The sequence below is a fragment of the Alosa sapidissima genome, chromosome 4 (assembly GCF_018492685.1).
Source record: "Alosa sapidissima isolate fAloSap1 chromosome 4, fAloSap1.pri, whole genome shotgun sequence".
Lineage (NCBI taxonomy): Eukaryota > Metazoa > Chordata > Actinopteri > Clupeiformes > Clupeidae > Alosa > Alosa sapidissima.
The window spans coordinates 29,112,808-29,126,347 of record NC_055960.1 but is presented as its reverse complement, the minus strand read 5'-3'; the positions used below and the strand labels follow the sequence as shown (position 1 = coordinate 29,126,347).

The 13,540-nt window shown below is 40.5% G+C and overlaps 1 protein-coding gene across 3 annotated transcripts; it reads right to left on the bottom strand.

Annotated features, from left to right (window-relative positions):
• Positions 1 to 532: 532 nt before the first annotated feature.
• ninj1 (ninjurin 1) lies at positions 533 to 13,252 on the bottom strand. Of its 3 annotated transcripts, XM_042088360.1 has the most exons (5): positions 12,888 to 13,252; positions 7,848 to 8,085; positions 1,312 to 1,464; positions 1,022 to 1,036; positions 533 to 612 (listed from the first exon to the last, which is right to left on the bottom strand). In XM_042088360.1, the coding sequence occupies exons 1-3, from the start codon at positions 12,936 to 12,938 to the stop codon at positions 1,322 to 1,324; spliced, it is 432 nt and encodes a 143-aa protein (XP_041944294.1). In that variant the 5' UTR covers positions 12,939 to 13,252; the 3' UTR covers positions 533 to 612; positions 1,022 to 1,036; positions 1,312 to 1,321. The 3 variants fall into 3 exon arrangements, with proteins under 3 accessions (XP_041944294.1, XP_041944293.1, XP_041944296.1); XM_042088359.1 differs by lacking the exon at positions 1,022 to 1,036 and having other exon boundaries at positions 533 to 613; positions 1,309 to 1,464; positions 12,888 to 13,247; XM_042088362.1 differs by lacking the exons at positions 1,022 to 1,036; positions 12,888 to 13,252 and adding an exon at positions 10,635 to 10,832 and having other exon boundaries at positions 533 to 613; positions 1,309 to 1,464.
• Positions 13,253 to 13,540: the final 288 nt, after the last annotated feature.

Here is a 13,540-nt window from a genome sequence, read left to right as displayed (position 1 = left end):
CAACATCAACATCAGTTGAAGGCTGCAACTTCACTTTTTAAATGACAAAATCCTGGCTGGACTACTGTTGTCAGTGATATAAGTATTTGAAATAAACATATTTTCTTAATGTCTTGTGGCATATCAGGGCCATTTTATGATTAATTGAAATACATTTCTTACATATGGTTCCTTTAACAAACTTTGACAAACATTTTAGAATCGCAGTCTAAACAGTAGGCACACACTATATACACCGTAGGCTACATCTTTTCCAACAAATATTAATGCACAAATGTACTTGGTAACAGCACCTTAGGCAGTAGTAGTAGTAGAGAAGTCAAAATAAAACAACGTACATAAAAAGAAGGCAGCATTAAAAACTTAATATCTCCAATAGAAAATAAATATTTTCCTTAAAATGTATGTAATCTCAGTCATGCATAGAGGGTAGGGTTGGTAAGTGACAGGAGTTACAGTGTCCATGTAATGGCTATGATGCGATATGGGACAGGGGTATCTTAGGCTCTTCATTGCATTGATGAGTTTTTGCTGTGAGTCTTTGGTCTACAAAATGTTCAGTAAGTGTCCTTCATTCTGTCCGTTTATAGCTTTGTGTTCGTTTTTGTTTTTCCTGTGAGAGATAAATGTGATGGTTAATGTAAATTCTTAGTATATTTTGTATGTCCACCTAAAAACTGCTAATTACATCTATCAGCAAATATGTATAGTAAATTAATCTAAAAGAAATAAGCAGATAAGTGATATAAGATGAAGTGATATATTTAGGAACACTTCAACCTTTTGGGGAAAAAGCTTATTAATAGTCTACTCCAGATACAGATAAGAGAATACATAGGCTCCCCTTCTCGCCTCCCGTTCTCATGTTCCTTTAAATAAATTATTTAAGATTGGAGGCTTTTAAGTAGTATACAACAGTATACATAAAACAAAAATGAATCAATGTCTAAATGCATATTTATTATCCCTCTTTACACGACATACCGAAGACAAACAAGTGTCATGTAGGCTGTTGTGTTTACCTATTCATAGGTGGAACAACAGCCGTGGGAATATCCATGACCAATCCCACGATCACGAGTGCTATATTGCTTTTATACAACAATTCTACCACAAACTAAATAATCTGAAAACACCCCATTATTGTTTAAAAATGTTAATTTCGACATCGTTCTTACGCATCAAAAAATAGTTCCCTTTTCAATAGACAGCGTCTTGGTTGCTAGGTAACCAACATTCCAGACCCCTCGTTACGGGTCATGTGGTTTACATGTCTTCTTGAAAGAAATGTGGAAATCACATTCATACCTAGGGATATGCCTCATGCACTGACGTTAGGGCGCTGGACACCAAATGCCGTTATGAAGACGTTGACTACCACTATGATGAAGACCATTGCTGTGGTGATGTTCTCCAGTATGTTGAGCTTATAGTGCTTGCTCTCATCGTTAAGATTCCACTTCACTGTACGGAAAGACAAAAGGGACATTTCTTGAGGTAAGTGTTCTAGGCAAACACATTTTGATGGTATGTGGTCATGTGAACGTCAAATACAGTGGTCATTCCCACCAGTCATGCAAGCAATGCACTGTGTAGTTCTGTAAAATGGAACACCACTCCAAAATAAGCTTTTACAGCATATTTCCAACCATATCATCAAGAAAAAAGAAAACACTTGTCAGCAAGCTTTTTCAGTGCCAACAGCACTTTACTTGTTAAGTTCCCTTTTTTTAACCAAAACTCCTTACTGTTGTTTTAACACTGTCTTTATACAGTAGTAGATGTGAATTCAAATGTGGGATTTGGGAATTGATTTGAGATAAATTTTGGCTAAAAAATGTTTCATCTTGAGCATGGAGTTGGAAATCAGGGTTCCCCAAAAGTCAAGTTTGGTGACATACTGTAAATGTGTTATTGAGCACCGGACTGACACACAGTAACCCGTCTGGTAGCTAACTGTAGATGGTCATCTATGGACCCTTTCAACAAGGTAAACAAAAACAATGCTTGAACGTTCTATTTGGGCCCCAATCTACTTCCTCTGCATTAAGATAACATATGGAATGTTAAAAAGGAAGTGTTGTGGGGCCAACTATGATGCTGATAATGGAACTCTCTTGAAAGGGTCTATTGGCCTCAGGCCCTCCCATTGGTGGTACACTTTCTGAATGTTCCCCTACCCCCTTGGGGTTCCCACATTTTGAGAGAGAAGAGAGGCCGGTTCTTTTCAGTCGGAAAGTGGTCCTCGCTGTCTGCCCTGAACCCTTCCGTGTGATTGTGTGTGATTGGGGCGGTGGTAGTGTAGTGGTTAAGGAGCTGTGCCAACATATAGTAGGTAGTAGCCTAAAAAGTTGTGGGTTCTATTCCCAACTTTCACCGTTGTGCCCTTTCAGCAAGGCACTTAACCCCAAGTTTTACTGGGGACAATGTAATCCCTTGCAATGTAGTTCACATAGGTAAGTTTGGACGACAGTGTCTGCTAAATGAATACATGTAAATGCACATGTGAAAGACAACTCAAAACTAAAATGCCCGCACTGCCACCTCAAAAGCTGAACACTCCAATTGGCCGCTTTGCCTGCCTACTTCTCATTGAAAATGAATTGAATACTAGAGGGTGTCGCTTCTCATGTGAAAAGCCCTACAGGATTCCCACACATTTTCCAGGACATTTCCAGGAAATGGTCAGTGACAATTTAGCTGGTGGTGGGACAGACAGGAATTGCGCTATGCACTAATGTGTTTCTCTTTGTGGCATGCCTCTGCTCCGACATCCCCATTGCATGCCATCCCGTTTCTTAGACAAAGGAAGGGCTTAGTCATTCCACTAAATCGGAGCCCAGGTCTCCGAGGTGAAAAAACTACAGCCGGGACTGCTGTTTCTATCCACTACACAAGTCAGTGTCTTTCTCCTCAATGCTGCTGACGAGCTCATCCTCACGTTCTCTAGCGGCAGAACACAGCTCTTTTCTCTGTGCTTCTCCCATACTGAAAGGATGCAAGGATCCTCTGGGGACCATAAATCATGTCTAAGATGTAAATGATAACACAGAATACATCTTACAGTTCCAATTACAATATTATCAGAACCTTATTTCATTCACAGATTATTAACTGGTAAACATTTACAGTAGCCTATATAACGCCACTTGACATACCGTGATGTCATCCAATCAGCATGTCTTGTGCCATCATATGATGTGAGCTCGGATGTGTTCACAGCCTTGTTACATAACCGAGAGCAGCCTATTCAAAATTGTCTCATCCATAAACGGCCATTTCGATGTTAAAGAGAAACTATGCAGTTTTGCCAATTTCTTTGCTGTTTTCTTGCTTTTTTCCTCACAGGTTTCTCTGCAGAGCTCCCCCTACAGCTTCAGAGTATATATTTTACGACACTCCTCAATCAGTCTGCCGGGTTGTCTTTCCCTGTTCCTCCGACAATGGTTTACTTGCTTTCTGCTTTTTTTCGCTGGCTCTGCCATGACGAATCTATGAGAAACTCCATCGCTACCTTGTTCTAGCTTGTGCCTATGGTGTATGTGTGTAGTGCAGTACAGCAATTTGTTACATCACAAGGCTGCGAGACTTTCTGTCCGTCAGCCCGCCGGCCCAAAGTTGCAAGGGTGTTTTTTTTTGCTCACAGGCGCTAGGGGGAAGCGAAGCGGTCACCATTCGCCCCAGAAAAACTCATAAAACCATTCCAATGACTCCGAAGCTGTGAAGTTTATATTAAGCTAAACAAACGGCATAGTTCTTCCCCTTTAACATAATGCTGAGCATAATTTACCCTTTCAAATAACATTGTTTTCTGTTTTTGTTGTTTTCTGTTTTTGGGAGCTCTGATGGATAGCCTTGTAGAGTATTCTCAGTGAAAGAAAAAACAGAGGAGTGCAAGTACAGTAAGGATTGTTTTCCAGGTTTTGTAGGATGCGTGGGAACCGTGTAATTTAAAGTCATGTCATACAGTACATGCTAGGCATGCCACATAAACCAAGGTACTGCCGTAGTGTGTAAGTTAGATGCACACATTGCATGCTCTTATCTGCTGTGCATTATAGCAATGGTAGTGTCCTTTTCCATTATCGGGTCATAGAACATTTCAATGTAATTTGAATAAATTTGTGAAAAATGGATCTAGCAACGGCTTTGGAAACAAGATTGAAATGTGAATTTTTGTATACCATACTTGGATTGATTAAATAAATGTTGGAAATAAAAAGATAACAATATCAAAAAGGTATTCTGACTAAAAGTATACCTTGCTTGTTGCTTGCTTGCTGTGCTATTCCTTGCTAGTTTTATACATTATACAAAATTCCTTGCTATTTGTATACATTTCAAAAAAGATTACCTTGCTGAGCATAAAATGTATTCTTGATATGAAAATGTTCATGCTATAAAAATGAAAATGTGTAAACTATAATCATGTTTAAAAGTATAACTCTGCTTAAAGTATAATCATGTTTGAATATAAGAAATATAATCATCCTTGTGCAAAAGAAAGTGCTTGTGTGAACATTTGTGGGTAGACCGTTTGACAAGCTAAATGTCAAACAAACCACAGAAAAACATACTCAGAAATAATGTAGGGGAAATCGTACACAGAAAAAGCAGAACTGTGGCAGACATCAGGGAAACTGTCGGGTCATAGCACGGTCAAATCACCTGACTGTCTGAAAGCTTTGTAAAGAAAAAGGACTGTATAACATACAGTCTTGTGTATCTTATATTTTTGTACTCTTTTTTTTTTTTATTCTTGAAAAATAAAGTAAGAGCTCATGTTTTTCCCTCCTTCTGTCTGACAGAAGGGGGAGCTCCCAGACTGCATTGACAAAAGGGCATTATTGTAACATGTTGGCTGAGGTGTTTTAGCCGTAGGAAATAAACATTTTATTATTCCAACTGGTAGATTAGGTGAATAATAGGCAAATGTTTCTAGGCTAGCCTGTAAGAGTTTTGACGGTTTTATAATTCTAAAACCTTTTGGTGAATAATAACACAGAACCGAAAAAACAAGAATGGGGGCTAACTTTTTAAAAATGGAGTCATTAAGTAGTTGATTTCCCAGCCCTAAACATTTTGTGCATGCCATGTGCATTTTTAGTATATTTTTTGGACCTTTTTTGTCTTTTCTCAAAAACATTAAATAACCCCTCTGCATGAAATTAGCTATAGTTATAAATAAACTTGGCTTGACTTTGTTCAGATAGCCAAGAAACAAGTGTGTGAGACAGAGAGATGGGGTGGGATCGGAAAATGACCACGGGTCAGGTTCGAACCTGGGTCCCCTAGCACGCTTGGACTCGAATGGTACTGTAGCCACTTGCACCTCAGCTTTGAAATATGAAAGCATGGCATTCGATTCAATCGGGATCGATTCGGAGATTTTGTTTTTAGGCCATATCAATCACCCAGCCCTAATCCAGGGCTGGGAAATCAACAATCAATTGGCTTCACAAAATGTCAATTTTGAAATCCCATAAAAAATGTACTCCAGATGTGATGGAATTTAAAGAGAAAATAGATTTTCATAAAAACAAATTGATTTTAATAATAAAAATTAATCTCAGATACTGCATTGCAATTAATCTCAGATACTGATGCAATGCAAATCCTCTGGACAGTGATGAAAATATTTTGGTGAATCCAGGCTAATCTGTTAGCAAAGTGCGTGTCAGTCTGGAAAAGAAATGTATTGACATCTGTTTCCGAAACACTTAAAACCTGTAACAACGTATTATTTCTTTGAAATTGAGTAAACTACTGCATTTAAAATCATCGTTTATAAGAAAGATGTGATTGCTGCTTTTCTGAAACAATTCTGTTAGTTTAATGCACCAATTTCATGCACCTTTTAACTGCACTGCTGCTTATGTCCCTGGAGGTTGGAAAACGGGTGTCAATGGGATCCTTTCCAGACTTGCAGAGCAAATTCAAATTTGATTATACTGTAGAAACTAGGTGCGTCTGGTACACCCAGGCTACTGAGTAGAGCTTGAACTTTTAATAATACAAGATATGTTGCGTAGTGTGAGTGCAGGAAAATGTCTTTGTGCAAGCAGTCTGTTGAGGCCAATGATGACAAACTGACTTTGAGTGACTATTGTTAGTTTGGTGGATCTTCCTGACTTCAAAAGAAAAAAGAGCAGTCAAAGTTCACTCAGGGTCTAACAATGGACCCCTCTGCCTGTGCACTGAGGTGGAACAGGACAGAAAGGGAGACCTGGGCAAAAAAGGAGGTCAGATTTATGGCCTTAAACAATGAGGACTAGTTTCCTAAGCAGTCCAGACGTGTTAAATTCTAAAAGTTGAAATGGACAACTCTATTTAATTCAATCCAAAGTTGCCTCAATCCTTTACATAGAAGGTATTTGACATGATTACAAACAAAACGCATTGATGTGATTTTGACCCAATCCCAAAGTGAGCCCTGAGGACTAAGGACTAAAGACTCACAGACTTAATTGATCTCAGGTGCTAAGTGAGTGAGTGTGTGAGGCCACATGGGCTCAGATTGGTATAAATGGAATTGGGACAGCACTTCACAAGATCACATGTTACCATGGTGACGTTTAATAACAAAGATGTTGCTGATACTTGCACCATGCACGTGTCGTGCTGTTCTTTACCTTTGTAATTTATGGATTTCCCTATGGTCTCCGCGGTAAAAGTCAAAACGCTTTGAACTGTGGGTAATTCCCTTTGGTGAAGTCTGCACTGATGCCGACTCAAGGAAAGGGCTCGGTAAGTGTGTACTCAAACCCTCACGCCCTTTGAAATGCGACACTGGAACAGACCTAAGCCCTTACAAATTTCGCGAGAATGCACAGCAAAGTCTGAGTCTGTGAGTTCGGACTTTGGGATTGGGCCATTGGGTATTCTTAATTTTGTAACCCCTCCCATCACTGTAGGAGTCTTTTCCTCTAGGACATAGCTCATTCCATTAACTGTAAACAGCTGAAAAGTACACACCACTATTGTTCAGGCCAAATCTGTGCCTGTTCCCTCCCCCTCACATTTCAAATATCCACTTATTTTAATCAGAACAGATTCAAGAAGACATTTTCTGTTCTCAGACAGCACCAGTAGGCACAGCCTTATATTGCCACTTTTCCCTAGAAGTCAAAGGGGTTGGTCTGCAGTGAGATGGATGAGACTCTACTGTTTCTATTGGCTGTACTTGTGCACACAATGACCATCATGTTTACAAAACCAGATGGTGAGCGGGGCACATTAAACAAATGTGGTGAGAGGACTTGTGTACACACAGTTTACTTCTGGGACAGAAAAAACACATTCCAAAGCTCCACAGACCTTTCTCACAGTAGCCATTTTAACTACTCGAAATAGTAAGGCAAGCACAGGTGTTACTAATCACACTAATGAAGACTCTCTGATCATTTAAAGTGCTCCGCAAATAGGCACCGACATGAGTGCCATGTCACTTCAACACACATCAACGCCAAAATATGTGCGACACTGGTGTGTGGGGTTGTATTGAAAGCAATCTAATGTAGCCGCATGTCGAAAGGGGACTGTGCCGCATTCATGTCGGTGCCAATGTGCAGAGCGCTTAAGTGTAGCAAGATCAGAACCTTAATTAATGTCATTAGTAACACCCATAGACAGTAAAAGACACCTGGGCCTGCCATTATCGTACATTTCATGTCAAAAATGGCCGCTGTGAAAACACTCCATCCACGCTGATGATGGCCTAGGGCCGAAATACCTATGTTTGCTGAAGACATGGTCCGAAAAAGAATCGTTTGAGAATGCGGTTTTCCACTTTGTTGAACATTAACCCAGTCCCATCCCGGAACCCACCCGCCCACTCACTGACTGACCAATGAAGATGAGTAGCACGCCCACGAAGACCTGTAGGATGAGAGAGATGCTGATGAGGGTGATGAGGGGGACGTAGAAGGTGAAGTCGGGCCCCTGCTCCAGTACGGCCTTGAGCTGGGACGCGTTGGCCATCAGCAGCGCCACGTCCAGCATGCTCTCCGCTGCACTCTTCTTATTTGCGTAGTGGTTCATGTTCAGAGGAGCAGCAGAGCGTGGCCAGCGCCCTGGACGAGGAGGCTGAAAGAGAGAGAGAGAGAGAGAGAGATGGAAAGGGAGAGAGAATTACACAGAGAGAGAAAGAGAGGGGGTATTTCGCTTATTGTAGTTATATTTCTATAACAAGTTTATTATTGATTACCAAAAGTTCTCTACTGTATGAATCAGACATAGAGAGGGCTAATAGTCTGTCAGTAAAACAGCAGTTGTGTTTAACAGTTCTCTACTAGAGCACGATCGATAAATATAGATATTATCTATATTACTGTAGTTATTTGCTGATCTATCGGTATCTGCGTTTATAATGGCCAATTATTATTTTTAAATTACAAAGCTTAATTTACCACAAAAGCGTCTGCCAAATCCCATAACCATAACCATTAAGTAAAGGAAAGCCAAGTACTGATCGGACATCTAAATTTCCAGTATTGTCTTTCCATTGCCATGCTGCGAAATTGTGGCAGCTAGAAATAGAAACAGTGCCTATTTTCCACGCGACACGCAAGCATGTTGGAAGTGTTTCCTGCAGCAGTGCCGCATCAGAGATATTTCTGGTATGAATGCTCACATGAAACGTGACGCAGCAGTGTCACATTGTTTAATGCTACTAACGGTAAAAAACCCCCATCATAAAGCATCAATTACATACCTTGAAAGTTATCATGGCATTGGTCTTTATCAGATTAGACCTGATGCTATTATTCATAATAATTATTTCATAATTTAGCCTTTCATTAGGATACCAGATACTTAGGCCTATTTTAAACACAATGTCCCACCTTGATCAGAACTTTTCAATATTGTAAATATTCAAAATATCTATCATCGTGCTGAATGAGTACAGTAGATGATTTATTGTTTATTGGTTTTTCAAATATCGAAATCGGTATCCGTCTTTAAAATCCCATATTGGTCGGGCTCTATTCTCCACTGTTTGAATCAGACATAGACAGGACTAAGATTGTAAAACAGCAGTTGTGTTGTATGCTGGGATCTGCAATAGATCGTAATGCTTCAGAGGAATAAGCTTAGTCATTATAATAATTTACCTGGGGATATTAATGAAATAGTCCTTGAATTTACAACATTCATATATTCGTAAATTTGCAATTTAGAATTTTTTTTTAATTTGTACTGAAATATACCAAATGTTATCTCAGCCAATCTTAGTCAATAGCACTAATTTACTAGGCGGAACAAAATTCATCTGGCGAGAGTCAGGTTACTAATTTACACCCCAACAACTACTGCCAATGCATCTGTATCAGTGGCAGAAACTCGTCTTTGAAAAAGGGGAAGCTGTAAAAAAAAATTCAATGATTAATTATTTTACAGTATGCTATGTACAAAGACAAATAGAAACTAGCTGCAGGCTATTGCTGACAAATATATCAGAATTTGAGCTGCAGCTTGCCTCTCAATTTCACCTGCCAACGCACCGCAAAGCACTGAACTTGAAAACTCTCCCTCCGATCAAGACATAGTTTTAAGGCTGTCAATCAGAGTCCAGCCACTTTGACAGTTCCTCCTATCATCACCCAGAGGCGCAGCGTCCGGACCATCCTGCCTCATTCACTCCCAGAGACACCGGGCTTCCCTGGAAGTGATGATTTTGGGGTGTTTGTCCAATAAACGCAATGTAATCAGCCCATTCTGAAGTACCATTGAAAGTCCAGTGAAGCTGAGCCTCTATGGGTTTTTAAATGGATCGTGTCGTCTGAGCAATGTATGAGAAAAAATTGCTATAGACTACCGATGTATATTTATTGCTGAACAAGCTAGACATGAACACATTCTAGCATAACCTACACTAGTTGGATTAGTAATATAAATACAGTAGGTTAGTTATTGACAAAAGTTTCTGTGATATCTTAGAGCAGGCAGAGCCCTTGCATCTGTATTATAAATATGGTCCTCAAAAGGGCCACGAAGTGATTTGATCTAGTGTGAAAAGTCCACTGAAATAGCAAGGTCCAAAGAACCGTGGTCTGTCACTTGAGCTTTGACATTATGGGTTTTGTCATCATGTTTTTCCCACTGTGATTTCAGTTATGTGTTATTATGTTATGGCCAAAAGGGAAGTTTGTACTCTATGAATTCCACTGGAAACTTCACTGGGTATTTTTAGAGGAAGTAAGAAAGCGCTGAAGACATCTTTCGCAGGAAGTAGAAGAGCCCCATGACCTAAGAGGAAAAGGGAGGGGTGGATGTGAAAACCTGAGCCTAACTTATTTCCTTCCTTTCTCTGAGAGAAAGGGTTATGGTGGTACCAGCCCTTTTTGGTTTACTTTGAGCTTTACATTACATCTGGAAACTACTATCTCATGACATGCATTCTCAAATGTCCCCAAACAGATAACAGACATCTCATGTAACTAGTTAGCTATTCACTTCAGGGTCATGTTTCATTAATTAGACCTACTCGGGTGTATTTCACTCTACAAAGCAGCTTAAGTCTGCTAATACAAACTGAGGTATACAATTTTATGACACAACCATGCAACCATGCATGTCTGTGACCTTACATAAAATGTCCATGACCTTATAAATACAGCCAACGCAATACATACCAAAAGGAGACCATCAGGTGCTTCATTAGCAGTGAGGCTAAGAGGCTAAACCCACGGTAGGACAAAAATTCTGGTGATGGTGTCACCATTTAAACATTCCTTCAGATCGTTCTCATGTGTTTTTCCTGTTTTTTTCTGTTTCCTCAGAGAGAAGTTGAATGTGCAGACCTAACAACAGGGGCCTTGTGTCAGCCTTGGTAGCAGCAAAAAAAAACGTGGACAGACGGTCCCTCATAATCTCCACAAACACAGGTCCACTCCCTTAGACACTGTCTGTTATCTTGGTCTGGCTCTCCACTTTCTCTCGCTTTCAGCCCTACACTCTTCCTCTCTGTGGTAATTCAACCGCTTGACTTATGCCTCTCTCTCTCTCTCTCTCTCTCACACACACACACACACACACACACACTCTCTCTCTCTCTCTCTCTCACACATACTCTCTTTTATTTAGTCTGTTGTAAAGTTGTTTCTTTTGTTTGACTTGTGTTAGTCAAGTCTATATTACACTACAGCATTTCGCTCCAACACTCCTTCCAAACCACTGCTGATTCTTAACTTAAACAACTAAAATTAAATATTCACAGACTGATAGATTACAAAGGAGTGTGAGTCAAGGGGATTTTCTTTCCGCCACTCAGACCCCCTCTATTATTAACTGAGACGCTGACCTTTTCTCAGTGAGTGAACAATCCATGTTATTTGAAAGGCCACTATGTTCAAACATTGAATGCTTTCTTTAAAATGAATAAAATGGTCTATTACTGTATGAATGCTACATATAATATGTGCATACTGCATAATATTACAACTTTCCTGGAGCATTTATAAAGTAGGACACAGTTGACTTGTGAGCAGCCATCCATTTGTTTATAGAAGAAATGACTGGCCTCTAATAACAGTCTGACTACTTATGATTCATTTTCTACTCATGGATGTTGGTTTACAGCATGCCCCACCACATCCATGTGTTAATTTAAAAAAGTAAGTAAGAAAAAAGTAAGAAGTTGGGCAGCCGTGGCCTACTGGTTAGCACTTCGGACCTGTAACCGGAGGGTCAGTAGGCACGGCTGAAGTGCCCTTGAGTAAGGCACCTAACCCCTCACTGCTCCCCGAGCGCCGCTGTTGATGCAGGCAGCTCACTGCGCCGGGATTAGTGTGTGCTTCACCTCACTGTGTGTTCACTGTGTGCTGTGTCTAATTCACGGATTGGGATAAATGCAGAGACCAAATTTCCCTCACGGGATCAAAAGAGTATATATACTTATATACTTAGTTTATTTACTCTTTTAATGCTTTGTCTAGTGAATAAGTTCATATGCATTTGGGCTGCTTAACCCTCCGTTGGTATTAATGTAAAGCCAAAGGGAAAGACCCAACAGATAAAAAACTAGGCAGCTTGTCTGCTCATGGGTGCACCCGATGGGTTTGGGATTTTCCTGCAGTAGTAACACGTGATTATGACCTCATCACGATTCTGAAACAGGTGGGCTTTGAAAGTAATGAATGCCAACAATGTAACCTCAACGGATCTGAAGTGATTGACCTATTTAATTTCACCTTTAGACCTAGATGACTATGGCATGGGCCTATGAAATGACATGCCACTGGTATACTTCGTAAACGTGTAAAAATAATACACGAACACAAAATAAAGTTAACATTATCCTAACATTAGCCTTAACAGAGCAAGCTGAATAACTGTCCGTCCTAATGCCAACGAATGAAGAGTAAACTCACTGCAGCTATTTAAGAATCTAAACATTTTCAACAGAAGGGATGCTGTTTACGCAGGAATGCGTCGCGATGGGATGAGGCAAATCATTCACAGTCACTCCCATAACCATTAAACAATCCGCCGACTTTTCAGATACGCTGTAGACTAGGTCATTCCAGGCACCTATGCCAGTCTGGCTTAAATAACTATACTAAATTCCGATTCCGAGTGTAGGCCTGTTTCACATGTATCTTTCTTAGCCCGGGGTCCACACTGAGCCCTGGTTCAAGAACTAGAAATCCCGTTCCATAGCGCAATAAAGGGAATAAACGTATGGTAGCCTATGTACGTAGATTGGGCTTTCAGATGGCTACTTATCTGGCTAAATAGCTATAGCTCAAACACTTGCCGGACCCTGAACCGTAGGTTACGATTCCGAAAATCGGGTTACCATGCCGCGGTCGCGCTGCTATACGAGGACATTTCGTCCAAAGTCCCTACGTCCAGATAGCGCTTACAATGCCCAGCTCTTGGCTTACCTCTCCTCCACTGTCATGGTCCGCTCCTCCATTCATTTCCATAGTTTCCATTGTCAGCTTTCGCTGTGGTGTGATTTCTTCTTTGAGGAAAGGTCCTTAGTTTTTCGCCAGATAGCCGCTTTGTTGTTGTGCGTCGTCAGAAGGAGGCGGGGGAAATTAGCCTACTAACTCGCCCGCCAATCCTTGTTAAAAAGCTTCAGTGAGTGAGGGGTGGGTTAGCAAAACGAAAGTAAGCGCAGGTTATCAAGAACTCACGGACCAAGAATGTAAAACTAATTTTGAAGTCTCCTCCTATTAAGATTATAATCTATTCTACAATATTGTTTGCGCTTGCGAGCATGAAGCATGGCCAGCAGCCAGCAACCTCCAAAGTGGTTTTAGTGAAAGGCTAATACCACACTCCACACACACTTCTCAGTTTCGTAAGGTCATGGCGCACAGGGAAACAGAGTTGATGATAGACATGTTCTTAATGTAGACCTACTTTCACATTAATATTGGGCAACATTTTTCATCCGGATATCTTTAATTAACAGTGGGCGACTTTTCACGAGCATCCAATCAGAACACTGGGAACGTCATGTGATATGTGCCCGTTACTTATGTTTTCCTAGGTTCAGGTTTTCCTGATTACTAGGGCCCCAAGGGGGAAG

Excerpts from the sequence above, each read along its gene's own strand:
- ninj1 (XM_042088360.1), bottom strand. The coding sequence starts at position 12,938 with ATGGAAACTATGGAAATGAATGGAGGAGCGGACCATGACAGTGGAGGA. Across the intron at positions 8,086-12,887 it reads ACCATGACAGTGGAGGAGAG|CCTCCTCGTCCAGGGCGCTG; the intron begins GTAAGCCAAGAG and ends TCTCTCTTTCAG. Across the intron at positions 1,465-7,847 it reads CGTGCTACTCATCTTCATTG|TGAAGTGGAATCTTAACGAT; the intron begins GTCAGTCAGTGA and ends CTTTCCGTACAG.